Genomic DNA, 21,865 nt, shown 5'->3' with positions numbered 1-21,865 from the left:
ACAACAGCTCAACAGCAAGACGACTGCGTAGGCACCCGGGACTGCAGGAGAGACAGGTCTGGGGGGTTAGGGGCTGACAGAAAAGGGGTGCCCGGGTCAGGGTCTGCCAGGAAATGCCAGCCGGGGCACCCGAGGCTTTAGGAGAGAGGCTCCTGTGGGTGGAAGCGCCCAGCTCCCGTTCCCCCCCGCCCCTGCAACGTATACATCCTATATATACACATATAGGTCATGTGTGATATATACCCCTGCGCGGGGCGTGGGCGGTGGAAATGCACGCTGTCACCACTGGATGTCACTCCTCCCCTTGGCTGGGATTGTGGGGACACCCCGGGACCGGGCTGGGGGCTCTGTGAGCCGCAGGAGGGAGCAGGCTGGGTGTCCTGTGCCAGGGAGCCTCCCGGGCACGGCAGGAAACGCTCCCAGTTCAGGGAGGGGAGCGGGGATGGAGCCCCAGTATTGCAGGGAACCAAGGGGGATGCTCCAGCCACCAAATCTGGAGGGACTGGAGGCCACACAGCCCCCGAGGAATGGAATGCACAGGGAGGGTCAAACCCTCCCACTGACAGCCGAGGGCAGGGGCTGACCCTCAGGCAAGCCCCTCTTGTGACAGCAGGGAGCTCAGCCCAGGGCAGAGCCAGGGGGAAAAGCCACCACTGCCCGTGGGCACGGGGCTGGGATGAGCCAGGGAGAGCCCCGGGCAGCCCCACGCCTGCAGGTGGGGTTAAAAGCAGGTGTGGGTGTGCCAAAGCCGCCCCCAGCCCTCTGGCACCCGCCCCTACCCCGCCCATGTAGGTTTGTATACACACAGCTGGTTCCCGTGAGGATGGTGATGGAGGTGACAGCAATGATGCAGAACATGTATACGTATACAATACAAGTAATATGCTTTGGTATTGACGGTTAAAGAGAGTTTTAAGCCTAGAATGAAAAAATTCAGACCTTGGCTTCCTATCATACCCATGCAGCCGGCTTATCTGGGGCTCATCCAAATCCACCTTAAACAGTAGGAAGTGGGTTCTTACTAGAGACAGCTCATCACCCTCGGGGGCCGGGGGGCCCCCCGTGACCGGGGCGGTGGGTTTGGGGGAGGGGGCAGGTGAGGTGGTGGCAGGGCTGAGCGTGTCCCCCTCTTCCATAGTTCGGAAGGCAGCCAGGCCCATGTCATCTCCCTGAATATCATCCAAAGTCTCGGTCAGGGCTGCCAGCAGCGCTTCGTTCTCGCTGTCTATTATCTGAAAGGAGCAGCAGAGAAGAAAGAGGGGGTTAGGCTGGGCACAGGGTCCCCAGGATGCTGGATGGGGGACAGGGACCAGCAGAGCCACACCAGCTCCCACCCTTCCCAGGGACCCCACTGTGAGACCTGGGAGAGGAGTGTCCGTCTGTCCACCTGCACCCCAGCAGGAAAAGAATGAACCAGAGCATCTTCTCTCCCCACAGGGCCTCCACCCCACCATGAGGCAAACAGCAGCAGATAAAGGATCTGTCAGGAAAAAGCTCCTGGCCCAAATCCTCCTGACTCTGCAAGTGCAAGAGCTGTGAGCTCAGCCAGGGCTGCCCAGTGGACAAGAGGGCACAGCCTCCCAGGAGGGCACAGGGGAAGCTCTGCCTGGGCTGCACCACTGGCCTGATGCCACAGCTTGTGACAAGAACCACTCTGAGTTTTGTGTTCACTGAGAGCCCCCAAACGCAGGCACCTCCAGCTGCTCAGGGGCTCTCAGCCCTCCCACACTGGTGCACCCAGTGCTCTGTGAGAGATCCTGTCCAGAGCACAGCCCCAGTCACTCCCCAGTCTCCCATCAGCACCCCAGATCACCCTGTTCACCCAAAACTGGGTCAGGGGAGCTGTAGTGCAAGGCCCATCTCACCCAGGGCCAGGGGCTGCTCCCGCCTCCTCCCTGCCCACTGCTCCAGCTTGGCTTGGGCCCCTCCTTTCTCCTGGGCCGTGGCTTTGCTGATGCACCTCCAGCCTTCCCAGTGCCCTCCCAGTCCCACCCAGCCCCATGAGTTCCCTTCCAGTCTGGCAATACAGTGCTGAAGGCCAGGAGAGGATGCAGAAGCTGAGGAATGGCTGGAGTGAGCCAGCAGCTCCTTCTTTTTGGTCCTCCTCCATCACAATCTGAATGTAAACCATGTCCAAGGAGAGGCAGGCTACCATCAGTGATAAAATTAGCACGGGGGTAAAGTCAAGCTCACAGGCAGGACTGCTGCCTGCACACAGCCTCCTGTGTTTCTCTCCTCTTGTTTGAAAATTAAACATCTTTTGTTCCATGCCCTAACCTTGCTCGCAGTTCCTAGAGCAGGCTCCAGGGAAAGGCAGCAGGATGCTCCATTTTTGGCTCAGTTTCTTTTCCTCCTGTTATTGGCACGAGATTGCTGTGCATACAAGTTCAGTGGGATACATTTCATCATACTCCACTGCTCCTCATCGGCCTGGCTTTTGCATTTCTTTTCTGTTTATCTTTTCCCCAGGAAGTTCATGGAAAATATGCATCTCGTGATGAAGGTCCCTCAGCTGGACTGGACCATTTTCAAGCACAGCATCAGCCCAGCATAAAAGCCAGAGGGTTGTTATTTTATGGGCAGGTTAGAAAATATTGAGGCTTTTTTTTCTCATCTCCTTGTTTAAATAGAAATAATCCTCCTCCCAAAATGTAACCCAGGGTTGGTGATTAGCTGGTACCAGGGGGTCACAACCTCCTGTGCAAGGGGGTAAAGGTTAGGAGGGCACAGAGACCCCAGCCCCAAGGACAGGCACATCCAGGGCATGGCACAAGCTTGGGCAGGGCGAGGGGGCTGCCCAGCCTGCTCTGTGCCCAGTCCCCTCTGCATCTCCCTGCTTCCAGCCTGGCTGTGCTGTCAGACAGCCCTGCCCTGCCCTCACAGCTCCAGGAGATGAGAGACAGGGGCAGAGGGACATGGAGCAGTCCTGCCTGTGCCCAGGAGCATCCCCTGGCCCAGGAGCATCCCCTGGCCCAGCTCTGCACCGTGCTGGCACAGCCACGGATCCATCCCGGCCCAGAGCCGAGCAGAGGAACACAGGGACCCCAGGGACAGAGGGGCTGCCAGAGCTGGGAAAACAGAGCAAGGGGCTGGTTCCTGTGAAGGAACAGAGCAAGGGGCTGGTTCCTATGAAGGAACAGGGTGAAGGGGCTGGTTCCTGTGAAGGAACAGGGTGAAGGGGCTGGTTCATGTGAAGGAACAGGGTGAAGGGGCTGGTTCCTGTGAAGGAACAGGGTGAAGGGGCTGGTTCCTATGAAGGAACAGAGCAAGGGGCTGGCTCCTGTGAAGGAACAGAGCAAGGGGCTGGTTCCTATGAAGGAACAGGGTGAAGGGACTGGTTCCTGTGAAGGAACAGGGTGAAGGGGCTGGTTCCTATGAAGGAACAGAGCAAGGGGCTGGTTCCTATGAAGGAACAGAGCAAGGGGCTGGTTCCTGTGAAGGAACAGAGCAAGGGGATGGTTCCTGTGAAGGAACAGGGTGAAGGGGCTGCTTCCAGCTCCTGGGAAGGGAACTTTCCAGTGCTGAGACCCCCGCACTGCCGCCCTGGCATTCCAGGAATGGAACAGGACACGCTGCACCCCGGCTGCAGTTCCAGTGAATAATCCAGCACAGGAGGGCTGCCTCAGCAGCCTCCTCCTCCTCCTCCTCCTCCTCATTAGCCCTACTCCGCTTGCCCCATTTAGAGCCGGTGCACAAATTAATGGAGCACTAATCAGCTGGGGAGGAGATATTAATAGTCCTGTGTGTGTTCCCTCCTGCCAGCCTCCCTCTCCCCCTGCTTCCATCCTGGGGTGCCTGGAGAGCTCCGTGCTCCCTCCTGCCTGCACCCAGGGGGGATGGGGTACCTGGAAGAGCTCGGAGTCGTCGGTGCTGTACTGGCTGGAGTCGGTCTCTGAGTGCTCCCCTCCCCAGTGCAGCTCATTGAAGCAGCCAGCAGAGTCCAGGTCGCCGGCGTCCAGCTGGGACAGATCGATCTCGGGGAAGTCCGAGTAGAGGTGCTCCTCTCCAGACACCTCATACTGCACACAGGAGAGGAGAGAAATGCTTGAGACCAGAGGAGCAGGCACTGAGGACAGCAGCATCCCCCCCTGTCACCCAGAGATCCACCCAGTCCTGCTCCAGCCCCTCTTCCCACACAGGTCCAGGCACTGGCAGGGTGTGGTGGGCACCTTTGCACCCACTCAGCCTGGCACTGGCCACTGGTGCAGCCCCACAGCTCCAGCACACCCCCGCTGGTGTCCCAGCTGTGCCACAGCTGGAGCTGCTTGGGAAGAGCCTCATCCCTTCCCAGTGAGCAGATGGTCAGGGCACAGCACAGCCACAGCACAGTCATGGTAGGGGCAATTCCTGCCCCTGGTGCCCTAAAAGTGACATCCAGTGGTGGCCTGGGGATCAGCACAGGACACCTGGGACAGCAGCACACAGGGCCAGCCTCACAGCTGCTGCTCACCCTGTCCCACCACATGGCCCTGGAGCACTCAGGACACCCCTCAGGGAAGCTGCAGATCCCAAAGCACCACCAAGGCAGCCCAAAGCTGCTCCCTGCTCCCTGCAGGGTGAGGACAGCATGGAAATGAATGGATGTCTGAGAGCACTCAGGGTGATGTGAGCTAAAAATCTCCATTTAACCACAGAAAGGAGCTGGCACCTGCCCCACTTGGGTTCCAGCCACGAAACCCCAGAGCTGCACCCAGTGCCCGAGGGAGCTGGGGCTGGCACCAGCACCCACTGCCCGCCCTGGCATCTGCACCGTGCCTGGTTCTGCCTCAGTGTCAGGGTAAAACACAGGGAAGGGTCTGGTGAGACTCCTCCCAGCACTGCCTGCCCAAGGGGAGGCTTCTGGCAGTGAGGGAAGCAAGTTTATTTACAGAGCAAATGGATTTTGGAGCAGGCAAACATCTGAGCATGTGAGGGAGGCTGTGGGGGAGCATGGGGGCCCCTCCTCCTGAAGCACCCTGGAAGGGTCTCCTCCATCACTCAGTGGGAAGGAAAAGGGATTTCAAACCCAGCTGCAGGAATGGGAAAGACAGCTTTTCTCTCTTTCTCTTCTCGTTTTTTGCTTTTCAAATTGGGATAATCTGGGATTACTGGCTGTGTTCCCCCAGGCTGAGGAGCCTGTCTGCCACGCTCCCCACCACATCCAGGACACTCCAAAGGACACTCCTGGGCACACACTCGCTCCCTTTTTGCATTTCCCACCTGCTTCCCACCCTGCCCCATCCCAGGGGAGGTGGAAAACAGGGAGGGCACCTCGGAGGGCACAGCAAGGGCAGGGAGAGTGGTTTTATGGCCTGAAGGTGAGCCAGTGCCATGCCCCAGCCATGCCCAGGGGCTGCAGGGGATGCAGGGAGCCCCAGACAAAGCTCTGGGAGCTGCCCCTGCTCTGGGGATGCTCTCCCAGCACCCTCCCTTCACCTTTTTGCTGGAGGGATGTGTATCAGGTAGATCCCACAAGTGTGGTGCCACAAAGAGTATTGGGCACCCCTGGGGGCTCTGGGAGCTGAAACTCCTCACTGGGCCCCCAGGGATGGGGATTTTCTAACCTGTCCTGCAAAAACCTCTGTTCCCAGGTGTCAGAGCACATGCAGCAGGTCAGGAGTCCCCACTGCCAGCTCTGGGGGACACAGATGCTGCCTTCCCCCTTGTTCTGTCCCTCTGCCCAGACTGCTCTGGGATCAGATGTCCTCTGGCCTTTCAGATGTGTCCCTTACCTGCTGCGGCTTGTCCCTGCCTTCCTGTCCCTGCTCCAGAAAAAGTCTTGTGACAACTTTGTCTCCCCCTTCTCCCCAAATCTTCCCATGGGAACACAGGCACAGGTTTTTATTTTTAGCCAAGCCATACATACACAGCTATACGTGTGTCTGTGTGTGCGTGTGTGCGTGCAATTAAAAATAGCAGAGCAGCCAAATTCTCCTGCTCCTTTTGATATGCCACAAGGGAAAAGATCCTGGTGCTGAGATCACAAGGAGCAGCTGACACCAGTGCTCGGGATGTCTTTTGATCAACTCCACAGATGTGACATGTCCCCATTGGCAACAGGGCTGGGTAAAAATAAACCCCTGCAATCCAAGGCTGCTGAGCTGCCCTCTCTGGGCACTGGGGGCAGGACTGCCCTGCCACTGCCACTGTCACTGCCACTGTCACTGTCACTGCCACTGGCACTGCCATGCTGGGGATGCTCCCAGCTTCCTGCCTCCCACGGGCCAGGAATGCCCAAACCTCAGCTCTGTCTGTGTGGAGCCTCCTCCTCTCCTCACTGAAAGACACGGGGACAGCCTTTGCTTGGTGGGGCCACCTGGATGGGCACCCCAGCCAGTCCCCTCTGCTGGACAGTGTCCCTTACCCAGCCCAGCCACCGAGGACCTGGGCTCCAGAGGGAGCCCACCACTCCCAGCCCATGGCCCTGAGCCCCTCTGGGCTGTTCCCAGGCCTGGGGAAGGGGCAGCCCCTGCCCAGCTCGGGGGTGGCAGCAGCAATGGGGACACTGCCTGTGGGCACGGGACCTCATCTGCTCTGACTGTCCCTTTTCCCACCCTCTGCACTTCCTGCTGCCTTGGGAGAGGAGTGAACTTTTGTTCTAATTTTACTCGGGACTTTGTAGGAAGATCAGCCATGGGTTCTTGGTGTGCAGCCAGCAAACACCCATGGAGACATGCTCAGAGCCTGGGAGGCATCCTCCAGCCCAGACACCTGGCTGTGCTGCAGCAAGGCTGCCACCAGAGCTCTGCCATGTCTGAGCAGCCCCTGCTCCAGGGAGGAGAGCTCCTGCTGCCTCCTGGGCCAGCATCCCTCTGGCTCTGGGTGCTCTGGGCCAGCATCCCTCTGGCTCTGGGTGCTCTGGGCCAGCATCCCTCTGGCTCTGGGTGCTATGGGCCAGCATCCCTCTGGCTCTGGGTGCTCTGGGCCAGCGTCCCTCTGGCTCTGGGTGCTCTGGGCCAGCATCCCTCTGGCTCTGGGTGCTCTGGGTCAGCGTCCCTCTGGCTCTGGGTGCAATGTGCTCCCACTCCCTGTCCCTTTGCCATGTCCCCAGTCTGTCCTTCCCAGGGCAGAGGCAGCACGAGGAGCTGGCACAGGGTTAGATCCATCTCCCTGATTGGGAGGGTGTTCAATGCAGGCCACAGTCTCTGGTGGGCCCAGAAGCTCTGGGGACATGTCCTGGGCTGGAGCCACAGCCACTGGCTGGAGCCACATCCCAGGATGTCCCAGCTCAGTGATGGCTCTGACGCCCTGGGGACAGCAGGTGGGATATGTCCCTTTCAGTCCTTCTGTTTTGGAGCAGTGTGAACCCTGGCACGTGAGGTCTTATCTCTGAGGAGACACCAGACTCCTCCCCAAGCCCAACTCTAATTCAAACACTGGATTAACGAGACAGGAAATGTTTTCCTCTTTTTCAGTGTCAACCTGGGCTCCCCAAACAAAACCCCTGCAGTCAGCAGGACTGGAGAGGCTGCCTGGGGTCAGCTGCATCCGTGAGCCCAGGGAGAGCAGGAGCTGCCAGGGAACAGCAGCCTGAACAGGGCAAGCAAGGGCTCAGCTCATTGTGTGCTCTGTGAGCTGCCTCAGGAGCTGGGGACAGCGCAGTGACCGTGACAGAGAGCCCTGCAGGTGCTCTCCTGTCTCACTCCAGCCCTGCCAGAAATTACCCTTATCTGCACAAACCCTGGGTCCAACCCCTTGAAGTCAGGGCCAAGAATTCTGGCCTGGGCTGTGGGCACAGGGGGATGGCACACGGGGCTGGTGCTCACTCAGCCTGCACAGGGACAGCCTCTGAAGTGCTGCTGGCCAGGGGCAGCACCTTCCAGCAGCCTCATCCTGCATCCTGCCCCTGTGACAGGGGTGCCCTGTCACTCTTGTGCCATGGGAAAAGGGAAGCAAAGAGGCAGCACCTCAGAGGGGCCGAGGGAAGCAGCCAGGGACAGCAGAGCCCACTCCTCACTGGGAGCAAACAGTGACTCAGCTCCTCCCTGCAGAGCCAGGAGCCTGCCCAAGGTATTAAGGGATAAATATCCATCCACCCGAGCTGCAGGCACTGCCCCACAGCAGCCAGCAGAGTCAGGCTGGCACCCACAGCAGCAGCAGGTGAGAAATGCTGAGAACACCAAGTGCTGCTCCCAACCAGCCCTGCCCCGGCCCCAGGGCAGCTTCTCCCTCCTCACCCTCAGCAGGACTCGGGAAAGGAAAGAAAATCCTTGGGCAGGGGTTTTGCAGAGTTGTCTGGGCTTATCAGGGAAATCCAGAATCACAGACTGCTTCAAACGGGGATTACAGCCCTGCAGGGAGACAGCAGGGTGTTCCTGGGACGGGCTGGCACCAGGGGGCTGGCACTGGCTGCCTGCTGTGGCACTGGGCTGCCTGCTGTGGCACTGGTTGGTGTGGCACTGGCTGCTGTGACACTGGGCTGCTGTGGCACTGGTTGGTGTGGCACTGGTTGGTGTGGCACTGGGCTGCTGTGACACTGGCTGGTTCCACACTGGGCTGGTGTGATGAGCTGGTGTGGCACTGGTTGGTGTGGCACTGGTTGGTGTGGCACTGGGCTGCTGTGGCACTGGCTGCTGTGGCACTGGGCTGCTGTGGCACTGAGCTGCTGTGGCACTGGCTGGTGTGGCACTGGGCTGCTTGGCACTGGTTGGTGTGGCACTGGGCTGCTGTGGCACTGAGCTGCTGTGGCACTGGCTGGTGTGGCACTGAGCTGGTGTGGCACTGGTTGGTGTGGCATTGGGCTGCTGTGACACTGGCTGGTTCCACACTGGGCTGCCTGGTGCAGCACTGGGCACAGCCACTCTCCCTTTCAGGCAGGGCTGGTGCCTGCAGACCCCCAGCTCCCTCCTGAGCTGCCCCAGAAGCAGAGAGCAGAGTGAGGAGGCTCTGGGGGCACGACCCACACTGGGACCAAGCCAGGGCTGCACCCTGCTGTCCCCACAGCTCCCAGCCAGGGGACACGGCCCCCGTGGTGTCACCCACCAGCACCAGCCCCTCATCATGCCCAAGGATGTGCCAGCTCTGTGCCAGCCCAGAGGGAGGAGGGATGTGGGGCACAGCCTGGCTCCAGCACCAGGGAGGAGGGCAGAGGTGGGAATGGAGGAGACAGCTATAAATAAGTGTAAATACAGCAAGGAGGCACCTGGCCAGAGCGGTGAAGGTCACCAGAGTGTGTGCCAGCAGATAAGCAACCCCCCTGCCCAGTGGCATTTGACAAAATGTCACTGTGAATGAGGGAGAGGCGGTGTCGGGTTGTGCCTTGGCCCTGTCACCCCCTGACACCCCCAATATTTATAGCCTGAGAGCCCCAGGTGGTAGCCTGAAGGTCCCTGGAGGTGAGGGGACCCTGCCTGCACCCACAGGGAGCACAGGCACAGGCAGGGCCCTCATCCCCTGCCCAGGTTGGGGGGAAGGCCCACAGGAACCTCCCAGGCTGCACAGAGCAGAGACACCTCTCTGTCCTGCCAGGCATTTTGCCCTCTGCCCCCTGTTAATTTTTAATTACTTTTTTGAACTTTCTGCTAATCCGTTTTAACGATTCAGCCCAGCCAGCAAGAGGCAAAACCTCATTTAAAACCTGGACTGAGCAAACAGCAGCTCCTTCTTCCTCCTGAGCCACTCCAAAGCCACTTCTGCTGGTCCCTCTGGGTGCAGCACGTGGGAGCTGCCCACGCTGGGCACGCTGTGCCAACACAGCCTGGACTCAGAGCTTGGACTCAAAGGTTGGACCTGATGACCTCAGAAGTCTTTTCCAACTGAAATGATTCTGTGATTCAGTGGCACACGTGGAGCAGCTGCCCCACCAACCCAGCCTGAGATGTGCTGGGTGGGAAAAGGGGTGCTGGGTGGGAAAAGGGGAGCCCAGTGCCAGGCTCTGAGCCCCAGGCTGAGCACAGTCTCATTCCTTGACTTTTGTCTCACATTAGAAGGTGTAATTAAGATCAACCAGGAGATGCCAGTAATGGGAAATATTAAACATTAACCACAAACAATAAACATGAACTTGCCAGGATAACTTTGATATGCAGGAAAGATGGAAGAAATTGCACTAAACTGTCCTTGAGTCACAGGACAGAAAAAAGGAGCCTGAGATACTGGTAATAATGCCCTGGATAAACAACATTCTGCTGGAATACTTCAAACAAAGGTGTGTCGGGTTTAGGAAGAAGGGCACAGCAAAGCGTATCACAGGTTACAGAGCTGCATGTTCATTCCATACTCAGCTCATTTCTTCAGGCTCCAGATTACAGAGTCCACTTTGGTTCTGCCTGAGCTCCAGGACCAGCCCAGAGCTGCCCTGCAGCCCCCACAGACCCTGAAGCACCCCCAGCACAAGGCAAGGGCAGGTGGTGCCCCATGCAAGGAGCAGACAGAGCAGGAACAGGCTGTTCCAAGGAACACCTCCTCTCTCAACACCACCTAATGGAAAGAGCCCCTGTGGGCAGCCAGAGCTGGCCAGGCAGTGCCAGCACACCTGGGCACCCTCAGCGTGCTCAGAACTGTGCCTGCCCAAGTGTGAGAGCTTCACCCTGCAGGGGCCAAGCTGCAGCACCCCATGGCAGCCCACGCTGCCAGCAGCCAGCCTGGCAAACCCCATCCACCACCAAACACACCTGTGCCAGTGGCTGCTGCCAGCCTGTCCCTGGCACCAGCTCCCTGCCACCCCTCGATGGCACCAGCCAGGCAGGGCACACACACCAGGCTGAACACTGCTGGGGTTTTCTAGGAAATTCCTTTTTATCTCCCCAGAGCAAAGGCAGGAGCAACGGACAGCAGCTGGCACAAGCTGGGCACAGAGCACAGTGGGGACTGAAATGTGCCATCAGCTGCCAGCCCTGCCAGGGGAGCCCCTGGCCGTGGGACAGGCAGGGAGGGAGCAGGGACAGGGACAGGAACAGGGGCAGGAGCAGGAACAGGGGCAGGAGCAGGAACAGGAGCAGGGGCAGGAACAGGAACAGGAGCAGGGGCAGGAACAGGGGCAGGAGCAGGAACAGGGGCAGGGGCAGGAGCAGGAACAGCGGCAGGAGCAGGAACAGGGGCAGGAGCAGGAGCAGGAGCAGGCAGGCCTCCCCCAGCACCCCTCTCCTCCTTCTGTGGGGTGTCCTCCAGCCTGTGTGGGACAAGGACAGGCCAAGAGGTGGCACATCCCCCCTGCAGCCCTGAGGGGATGCCCAGTGGGACTGGGAGCAGTGGGGACTGTGGCTGAGGCCAGCAGAGCACTGAGACACTGAAATTCCTGGGATGGCTCCCACTCACACAGCACTGAGGGGCAGGAAAGGCTGTGCAGCCCTGGGAGCCAGGCTGGCAGCACAGGGGACTGGCTGTGCCATGATGGGGACAAGCCCTGACTCACTGAGGAGCTGACTGTTAGCCAGCTCTGCTGGTCACAAGAATTCCCCTCGATGGCAACTCCCTCCTTTGGTAAGGAAAGCATGAGGGGGTGATTATTTTCAGAGCTTCCTCTTCTGATGTCCCTGCAGCCAGCAGCCCCATGAGTGATGTGGGCACAGGGAGCCCAGCGAGGAGGAGCAGCCCTGCCCCTGCCCCTGCCCTGGGGAGGTTTGGTGCCCGGCTCAGAGGCTGACAGGGCTCCACCAGGCCCTTTCTGCCCAGAGGACATTGCAAACATCCTGCCATGGCACAGCCTGGCACACCAAAGCCCAGCTCAGCTCCAGGGGCACTGCTCAGCCTGGCACAGCTCCTCACCCCTCCCAGCCAGCTCCAGAGCAAATCCCAGATGGAAGCACCAACTGCCCCTCCACTGTCACACGGAGCTGTGGTGGCACTCAGAGCCCCTGCCCTTGGGGACATCACTGCCTGCTGCCACCAAGGCCAGCCACAGCCGTGCTCCCCACCCACAGGCACGGCCTTGGCATCTCCCAGGCTGCCAGAGCTGCCCTTGGCTTTCCAGGAGCCACAGCCACAGCCTGGCAATCCCTGCACTGCCTCAGCCTCCCTGCCCAGCTGGGCAAGGGCTGGGATTGCAATTGCCAGCACATTCTGGAGTCAGCCCGTGTGACAGAGCTGAGGTTACACCGTGTCACACCGGGCCCAGCCCTGCCCCTTTCACACCTGACAAGCAGCTGGAGAGAAGCTGTCACCCCCTGCCAGCTGTCACCCGCTGCCAGCTCTGTCCCCATCACCTGCAGGACAGCCTTCACCTCCCCAGGGCACAGCAGCGCTTTCACAGCTCGCTGGTGCTCTGCTGAGAGCAGGGGCTGCCTGGACAAGGTGTCCCCTGCTGCCCGGGGAAAGCCCAGCTCCTGCCCACCCTGCTGCTTCTGAGGGGGTTCAGGTGCCCCTGCCAGGGAAGGCACCGTGGGCTGGCACTGCTGGTGCCACCAGCAGCCTCTTAGTGCTAATCAGGCCGAGGCAGGAGACGGGGAGGGTTCACGCTGGGGTTAAGAAGGCACAAGGAGGATCTTCCTGCATTAGCCTGACCTCACAGCCAGCCCAGGGACAGCCCTGCCCTGCTGGGGCTCAGCCACCAGCACCAAGCCTCAGTGGGACCCTGCAGGAGCCCTTCTGCTGTTGGCCACGGGCTGAGCTGGCCCTGCTGCCATGGGGGCTGTGGGAGCCCCCACTGTGCCCGGCTCCCACGTGAAAATGAAGTTTTCAGCTGCATGCACAAGGATGAAAAACTCTGTGCAAGGGGAAAAACCATTCACATCTGTCCTTACCCCCAAACCACTCACATCTGTCCTTACCCCCCAACCACCCAGAGCTGTCCTTACCCCCTGCCCAGCCTGCCCAGGTGTGCCCAGTGCTGCTGGAAGCCCCAGCTGTGCCAGGTGGGTGCCAGGTGGGTGGGTGGGCACTGCTGGCCACCCCTCACTGCTGCACTGCCCATGCCAGCTCCTGCTTCTGCCCTGCACAAACCTGGCACCCTGCACCTCCCTGTCCCCATCACCTGGGCACAGCAAGAGGTGAGTCCCCCCCTCTTCTGCTCCTGAATCAGGGGCTCCCACTGCTCCCCCATCCTGCTACACCCAAATAAATTATTGCCCATTTTCTGCAGGTGTCCTGGCCAGAGGGGACTGTCACCACCCAGTGTGGTCACCTCTGCTCTGACCCTTCTGTGCCCAGAAAGCTGCTGGGGAGGGGCAGTGCTGCCAGCTGGTATTTTCCAGGTGGGCATCAGGAGTCCCTGGCATAAAGTGATTCTCAGTATTGACACCACTCCAGTTCTGAGGGAAAGGTGGGAGGAGAGCAGGTCCCAGCAGGTCTGGGGATGCAGGGACACGCTCCCAGGTGGATGCTGGAGGTGAGAACCCTGAGCAGCAGCTCTGGGCAGGCTGGGCACACAGCAGCACAATCTGTGCTGTGTTTGCTCTGGGGATTTCCTGGGGCTGCACAAGGCTTTGCTGTGTCCGGGTCTGTACCCGGGCACTGTCAGCTGGCCCAGCCTGGCCACCTGCCCCAGGGCTGGGCTCTGCCCCTGCTTTTTGGCTCTGCAGGAAGCATTTCTGGGAGCCACAGCCTGGAGCTGCTGCTGCCAACCTGCTTTCCTCGGGCTTCCTACTCTGCAAACAACTGACTCACCCTGGAAAGAAACGGCTCCAAGATCTCCAGATAGAAAACCCCTATGAGGGCAAGAAGCTGCTTCAGGAGCACATGCAAACCCACATCCACAAAGCTTTGTTCTATTCCAAATTCTCTCCTGTGAGGGACCACACCTTTCCCCTCCCCAAAACCCCAGGCAGGCTCCAACATGGCATGAGAGGAGGGGTCTGGCCGCTCCCTGAGGCAGCAGCTGGGGCCCCTCTGCTCTTCCCAAACCAGTTGGGGGCCCCTCTCCTCCTCCCAAACCAGTTGGGGGCTCCTCTCCTCCTCCCAAACCAGTTGGGGGCCCCTCTGCTCCTCCCAAACCAGTTGGGGTGAAGCCCACAAGCTCAAGTTCTTACACTGAACCAGATCCTTTAACTGCTCCACGTGCTGTGCCACCCTGCCCTGAGCTTGCCTGCCCCCAAGCCTTGTCCCCCCCTGTTTCTGACCCCAGCTAATCCAGGGATCAACAGAAAGCCAGAGACCCCAGGGCAGGCTGGCCTGAAAGCCAGCCCTGAGCTCTGGGTGTGACAGAACTGCTCTGACCCAGCAGCCACCCCTGGGCTGGGGCCATCAGAGCCAGGGGAAGGCACCTCTAGCCTGGCAGTGCCACATGCCAGGTGGTCTGAAACCCGTGCAGGGCTGGCAGGGGTTAAGGCTGCTCAGGGCTGGCTTGGTGTGCCACCTTCATGCACTTTGCATGGCCCCAGAGCCTGGCAGCAGCTCCCCAGTCATGTGAGATGTGAGCAGCTCCAGCTCCCAGCCCTGCCTCGCTCTTATCCACCCGCTCTTATCCATCCCTCTGCCTCTGCTGCCCCCGTGGCAGGGGCTGCCATGTGGGGACGTGGCCAGGAGCCCTTGTCAGAGCCTGCAGGGTCACCTTGGAGGGTCCTGCAGGGAGGCAGGGCAGCGGGACCAGGGCTGTGCTTGGCGTGGCACCGAGGGGACGTTGCTGGGCCACAGCCCCACAGCTGGGGCTGCACTGGAGGAGAACAGCCAGCCCTGCCCGTGCCAGCCTGACAGCAGGGCACAGAGGGCACGGTGGGCATGGTGGGCACCAGGCAGGAAGCCCCTCAGCCTGCCCAGCCAGCCCCAGGGCCAGCCTGGGGACCAGGTGACACCGTGTGTACCCAGAGCTGGCCGAGCCAGGCTGGGTTATGCAAACCACAACGGGAGCTGTTTCAACTAGTTGGACTCCTGCCTGGCAGTCAGGTGCCTTCCTCCTCCTCCTCCTCCTCCTCCCAAACGGCTGCCAGTGCCCTGGGCAGCTGCCCAAGCTCTGCGGGTGCCTCTGTCCCCACGCTGCTCTGGGTAAGGGGCTGGGGTGCTCTGGGGTGTCCTGGGATGTGGGGGGCAGGCAGGGGCTCACTGACCCCCAGCACCAAGTGCTGCTCTCCCCCAGCTCAGCTGTGAGCCAGCTCTGCCAGTGGGGTGTCCTTGGGGTGTCCTCAGGTGTCCCTGTACTGCCAAGGCACAGCTGGCACCACGGGCGGGCACAGGGAAGGCTGTGAACCTGCACAGAATCAGGGACTGGTTTGCACTGGGAGGGAACATGAAAGGTTTTGTTCCACCTTCCACATCCCAGGGTGCTCCAAGCCCCATCCAGCCTGGCCTTGGGCACTGCCAGGGATGCAGGGGCAGCCCCACTCCCACAGTGCCCAGCTGGGAGCAGGGATGTGGGGCTGTGCAGGCAGGGGAAGGGGCTGTGTGCTGGTGAGTTTTACCCAGCACTGTGCTCACCTTGGCATTTCCCATCCCTGGGAGGTGCAGGAACCCAAGCAAAAGACTTCCTGTGGAAGGAAGGGAGCAGGGAAAAAGTCCTGGTGCTGTGAGCCACAAAGGAAGGCCTGGGCAGAGCTGGTCACATTCCTGTCACGAGCTGTCCCAGCTGCCACACTCACAGCTCATGGCAAGGGCTCAGTGTTTGGCTTTGCCTGGAGAAACCCTCCCCAGGCCAGGAGGAGCCAGCAGTGGACAGCATCTGTTCCCAACACCCTCTGACATTGCAACACACGGGGAAAATCCCAGATGTGAGCACCAGGAACCTTCATGCAAATCCCCTCATTCCGAAGGCAGTGGCAGCCAGGCACTCTGGGCTGCCAGGAAAGCACAGCCTGGCTCTGCACAGGGCTCTTTGCACAACACTCCAGCTCTCCTGGAATTTCCACACGGATTCCCAGGCACTGCCAGCACCCCCAGCTCCATCAGGAACTGTCCCCTCCCCAGCCCAGCTGCTCCTGGCAGCTGCAGTGGCACAGCCAGGCTGCTGGGGGATCCAGGGACCACAGGGACCAGCAGCTCCATGGGGTGAGAGCTGTCCTGGCTGCACCAGCAGGGCAGGCACAGGAGCTGACATGGGGCTGGGGTGGCACAAGGTATGGCTCCATCCCTGTTTTCTTTACTACGAAATTTTGTGCGACAAAATAAAGCCCTTGCCAAAGGAAATGGCCCCAGGCCAGCTCCTTCCAAGGCTCCCTGGAATGCTCTGCTCTGTCATCCCTCGGTGGGTGCTGAGATTTTGTGCAGGTATCAGTTTTTCTGTTCGGGGTGCTTTTCCAGCTGGATGTCTTTGATGAGCTTTTCTGCAGAGGTGGCATGGAGCTGGAGGAGCAGGGAAACCTGCCTGTGGTGAATGGTAAAACCCTCTGGCAACGCCGTGACGCTGCTCCAGACACAGGCTCTAAATATAGACTGCTCATTTATTATCCTGCAGCTGCTGCCTTTGGTGTGAGAGGAGCCAGGGGCTGCACTGATGCTCCCCTCAGCCATGGCTGGGGCTGCCTGGACACATCCACAGGCTCACCCTGGCCCAAACTGGCTGCAGAGCATAAAATAATCCACAAACCTTTTCCCTGAGAGATGAGACTGAGTCTGAATCCCCCACCCTGCATCCCACAAGGGTTTCCTTGTGCTGGCATGAGCAGCTCCTGCCTGGCTGGGAAGGGGGTCCCCTGCTCCTGGTGAGGGTACCCAGGTTTCTGCCAAAGGATGGGAGGCTTTCCTGTGGCTTCCCCACTGCCAAAATCAGGGATCTTCCTCAACCAAGCCAGCCACAGCTGGAGCAGAGAGGCAGGAGGGGCAGGGAGCCATGGGTGCCTCCACCTCCTCTCCTCTGGGATGTGCAGCAGAGACAAATCCTGGTGTGACCCCGGTGCTTGGCAGACAATCCCCTGCCTGCAGTGCCAGGGAGACAGCAAGTGCAGCCAGGCTGAGCACTGGCACCGTGGCTGCCTTGGGTGAGGAGCCATGCCCGGGCTCTGGTGGCAGGGAAGCCACAGGAAAGCCACCCATCCTTTGGCAGGAGGCCTGCGTGCCTCCAGCAGCACATCTGGGACAAAGGGGTGAAAAGGAGGGACAGCCAGACAGCCAGGCTGGGCTGTGACCCTGCTGGGACTCACAGCAGCCATCCCCCCACTGCTGGCACCAGCCTGGGACTGACAGCAGCCATCCCCTCACTGCTGGCACCGAGTGCCACTGAGATGGGGCCAAGCAGGACAGAACTCCAGGCATCCCATCCTGCTGCATCCCTTGTGCTGCCATCCCATCCTGCTCCATCCATCCTCCTGCATCCCTCATGCTGCCATCCCATCCTGCTGCCATCCCATCCTGGCTCCATCCCATCCTGCTGCATCCATCCTGCTGCCATCCCATCCTGCTCCATCCCATCCTGCTCCATCCCATCCTGCTGCATCCATCCTGCTCCATCCCATCCTGCTGCCATCCCATCCTGCTCCATCCCATCCTGCTGCATCCATCCTGCTCCATCCCATCCTGCTCCATCCCATCCTGCTCCATCCCATCCTGCTGCATCCCATCCTGCTCCATCCCATCCTGCTCCATCCCATCCTGCTCCATCCCATCCTGCTGCATCCCATCCTGCTCCATCCCATCCTGCTGCATCCCATCCTGCTCCATCCCATCCTGCTCCATCCATCCAAGCTGGAGGCTGGCAGTGCCAGGAGAGGGTTAAGCCTTTCATCATCCCTGCTGGACCCACAGCAGCACCAGTCCTGCTCCCCACACTGCTACTGGGCCCTCTGAAGGGTCTCCCAAGCTGTGGGGTCTGCTGGGGCTGCCTCATCTTCCTTGGGCACAATGGGGTGGAGTGGTGGCAGCAGCAAAGGCAGCCTGGTGCCCACTGTGCCACCTGCTTGGGAGGGGACTGGGAACGTGCCTGGCACTCCTGCTGTACCCACCCTGTCTGGGCACTGGAAGGGTGGGACACAGCCCCAGGAGCATCCCCCAGCAGGGACCGTGGTGACAGTCCCTGCTCTGAGCCTGGTGGCTGCAGGGACACCAGGGACACGAGGGCTCTCACACCCCAGGCTGCTGTCCCCATACAGGGACAGGCAGGACAGGCACGGGGCTCATGAAAAAGCCACTTGGAATGACAGGTCCTTGGCCCCCCAGAGTGTCCCCACTGCTCCTGCCAGTGACCCACAGGGACCACAGCACCAAAGACCTCCCCGTGCCTTTTGGGGCTGCTCCCCCTTCTCCTCTCATTCCCTTTTCAGGCACCATCCGATGCATGGACTGTCAGCAACCCAAAAAATGCCCAGATGTGATCCCTGGGTGACCTCCTCCTGCTCCCTGTGCTGACATCTGCTGAAGCAGCACAGAGGGGACACAGGGACGCTCTGTTTCTGCCTCCCCCTCGGCCCCAGAGGCCTTTCCCCTGCTTTGCCCCGGGTCAGGAGGGGCACAAACCCTTGGGCAGTGGCTGGTATTTGGGTAAGAGGCCACGCTGGGGTACAGAGCCAGCAGCACGTGCTGCTGCTGTCCTGACACACGCAGGGCTGGGGCTGTGCCTGGCCATCAGCACAGGCTCAGCAACTCTCCCACGGCCGCCAGCAACACCCCCGGGACCCCCCAGGCCAGCTGTGAGGGGTGACAGAGGGCACCTGCCTGCCTGAGGCTCTGCCCTCCCTGCTCCCTGCGCTGCAGGGCCCCCACTGCTGCTCCCCCCTGCAGGAGTGCTGCTGCCCTGCTGGGAGCAGGCTGTACCCATCGTGGATGGGATACTCTGCCACAGAGCTCCTTGCCCCCTCTGCCACCCTCCTCACCCTCCTTTCTGCCAGCTCTGACCCTCTCCCACCTTTCCCAGGGGAGGATTTTCCCAGTGCCTGCCAAGGGATTTGCAGGTATAAAGTGCCCACTCAGTGCCCGGGAGCCGCTGGCATCCACCTTGGCAGACACCCAGCACTGTCCTGGAGAAACATGGGCAAAAATCTCACCCTGGCACTGCTGAGGCCAGCCATGGCAGCCCCTGGCCCTGGGCATCACCCCTGGCCAGGGGCACGGGTCCCCTGGGGGGAGGCAGTGCCTGGGCAGCCCGAACAGGGCACATCCAAAGAAGGAAAAGAGTTGGATGGATGCAGGAGCAGGCCGGGCTCCCTGGCCAGCCAGCCCATACTGTAAAAGGAGTGGGAGCAGGGAGTGCACAGCCCTGGCTCCAGCAGTTTTAAGATGGCTGTGAAGCTGAGAGAAGGAGGAGAAGAAGGAGGAGGAGGACATTAACCCTCCCAGCACTGCGCTGCAGCCACCAGCACTGCAGGGAGATGAATGGCAGCTTTCCAGAGGCTCCACTTAACAGTAGATGGATTGGGGACCACTCAACTCCCACCCAATAAAATCCAGCTGGTGATGCTTTCAGGCCTGGCAGGGCTGAGCTGGGAGATGCTGACCTCAGACAGGCTGTGGGAAGGAGGAGGAGAAAGAGAAGGAGGAGAAGGAGGCACATGACAAATCAAGGACCCACCATGGGACAGGACATTCAGCAGGACCTTAAAGACCCCTGCAATATGGACTCCCAGAAATGATGCCCTTCCACTCGTGCTGTCCCTGGGGACTCAGCACACCAGAGGGGCAGGAAAGGGGCACCCCTGGTGCCACCCTCTGGGTGTCTGCATTGCCAGCCCTTGCTGGCTGCTCGGCAGGGAGCAGCAGAGCCAAGTGACTGCTCAGCTTCCCTGCTCTTGTCCCTGTGGACTCTCACGTGAATATTCACGTTTTTCCTGCTTAATGTTTTCCTTTAAAAACATCGGGCTTGGCCCTCCCGGTGCTTTTCTGCAGGATTCATCAGAGCTGCAGCGACTGAGGAGCAAAGGTACCGGGCACTTAACAACAACTTCCCTTTGCAAAGTTTTAATTGGTCATTGACGTCAAGTGATTATTGAGAATTATTAATTAAGAAAGCATTTAAGAGCCTGGCTTTTGTTGAGGTTTTGCCGTTACAATTAGTTTATGGGCCAAGAGGAGAAACATCAGCCTTTGCAGTCACTTGGAGTGCAGCAAAGTGCCCATAATTAATTTCCCTTTCCGCAGCAAGTGCTTTGCTCTGACCTGCCTTGGGGACTCGCCTTTCTCCAGGTGTGCCAACCACAACAGCCCTGGAAGCACACAGCCACAGGGACATCAGGATGGGAACACCATGTCCCCTCCAGCCCCTCTCTACGCAGGGATTGCGGCTCTTTTCGGGAAAGCATCCTGGCCACACGCCCTGATCCCGGGGAGGAGGCCACCCTGCCTTTGAAAGAGATTTTCTTTTTATCTCCTTCCTGCCCTGGGGAAGCAGCTGCCTCGCAGGTGCTTGGCACTGAGAGGATGTGTTTTGGCAGCACAGTGCTTTCCAGGAGTTCCCTGAAGCCCCTCACACAGCGGCAGCACCCACCACAGACAGCAGCAGGATGCTGGCAGGGTGAGCTGAGGCTGGAGAGGCAGGAGAACCCCATGGGAGGGCTCCAGGAACGGGGCTGGAGCACTGCCTGCTCCTGCCTCAGTCTGTGCACAACCTCAGGCTGCTCCCTGCAGCAGCAACTGCTGCCTCCCCACCTCTGCTGGGGCACCACAGCTCCTCCTTCCCTGGGGGATCTGGGGTGCTGCTGGATGGGGGAGCTGGGAGGGGTGCTGAGGGGCTGGCAGGCTGCACGGTGGATGCCAGCACAGTCCAGCCCTTCCAGAGCAGACTGCAGGCTGCAGGGATGCAGGATGCAGGAATGCAGGGCTGCAGGGATGCAAGAATGCAGGGATGCAGGAATTCAGCCCAGCCCCACGCTCCCAGCCGGATGCTGCTGCTGCATTCCCTCACGGCACCCCAAGTGCAGCACCAGGAGGGACCAGCAGCCCCTGCTCAGCAACTGGGTCAGCTAAATATAAATGGAGCAGCCCCAGAACCAGGCACCTTCCTGCCTTGCATCATTGACACCCTAAAAACCACGGCCTGGGGACAGGGGCTGTGGCAGCTGCTGCCTCACCAGAGGCTCTGCTGAAGCTGCTCCTTTGGAGCCACTGCTCCAAGGGCTCCCAGCCTTCCTCCTTCTGGCCCAGGGCAGCCACCACGGAGCTGGGGGACCAGGTGGGACAGATGCCTGCAGGACAAGGGAACCAGGTGGGACAGATGCCTGCAGGACAAGGGGACCAGCTGGGACAGATGCCTGAAGGATGTATGTTCCTAGGAGGCCACGGCTGCAAGCTGTGTGTGCACTCCTCCACACAGAGCAGGCCCCCAGGAGGGAGATTTTCATTTCCATTTATCCAAACCAGCCAGATGAGCTCCCAGGCACCAAGGCAAGCAGCTCAAACCCCTCATTAGGGCTGGGCAGATGCCTCCCAGCCCAAGGGGTGCAGGCATGCACCCACAGGTTTGGCTCCTAGGGTGATGTCCAACCCCTGTGCTACACACCCCTGGGTAAGAACATTTTGTATGAAGATGGGTTAGTCCCATTTTGCAGCAGAATGGGTTAGTCCCAGTATCCCCAGTTTGCTGCACCCCAAGGGCAGATGCCACCCTCAGTACAGCCTGCCCTGTAGTTTGTGGGTGCAGTAGGTCTGGTGTTAGAACCCAGGAGAGGCAGATTTGGGGTGCTTTGAGCTGCTCCCTTCACAGCCTTTTTGGCACCATGTGGGAGAAGAGGGATGGTGCTCATCCTGCACCCCACACACAGCCTGAACAGCCCTTTGCAGCCTGCAGGTCTCCAGTTGTCTGCAGCTGAACATCACCCAGCCCGGAGGGCTGGTTATTAGGGAAAAACACTTTAATGAGGCAGCTCATTAAAGGCAGGAACAGATTAACCCAGGAACCTGAGGAACTCGGTGACTGCCGAGTTCAAGAATAGGAGCAACAGGCCTTTCCCTGGCAACAGTGGGAGATGCTGCCTCAAAGCAGTGGGATGAGCCCTTGAATCCTCAAAGCCCTTTCAAAGCCCTGCACCCTCCCAGGAGCTGTGTGAGCTCTGCAGATGAAAGATGCTGGGAAGGGTGGACCACAGCTTGAAACCTATAAAAACACCCACTGAAATACAAGGGGAAAATACTCCATTCCCAATAGCTGACTTCACACACT

The 21,865-nt window shown here is 59.9% G+C and overlaps 1 protein-coding gene across 1 annotated transcript in view; it reads right to left on the bottom strand.

Moving 5' to 3' along the window:
* Positions 1-21,865, bottom strand: part of PPARGC1B (PPARG coactivator 1 beta) — a 46,913-nt gene that overhangs the window by 12,809 nt on the left and 12,239 nt on the right. Inside the window, exons 2-3 of the mRNA XM_071443622.1 lie at positions 3,846-4,019; positions 1,023-1,232 (exon numbers count right to left, since the gene is read on the bottom strand). Of these exons, the coding sequence (XP_071299723.1) occupies positions 1,023-1,232; positions 3,846-4,019 (384 nt within the window). The remainder of the gene's footprint in view (positions 1-1,022; positions 1,233-3,845; positions 4,020-21,865) is intronic.

The sequence above is a fragment of the Agelaius tricolor genome, unplaced genomic scaffold, assembly GCF_023055355.1.
Source record: "Agelaius tricolor isolate 1412-34295 unplaced genomic scaffold, bAgeTri1.0.p SCAF_18, whole genome shotgun sequence".
NCBI classification, from domain to species: domain Eukaryota; kingdom Metazoa; phylum Chordata; class Aves; order Passeriformes; family Icteridae; genus Agelaius; species Agelaius tricolor.
Note: the sequence above shows the minus strand (reverse complement) of the source record. Positions and strands in the feature narration are given on the sequence as shown.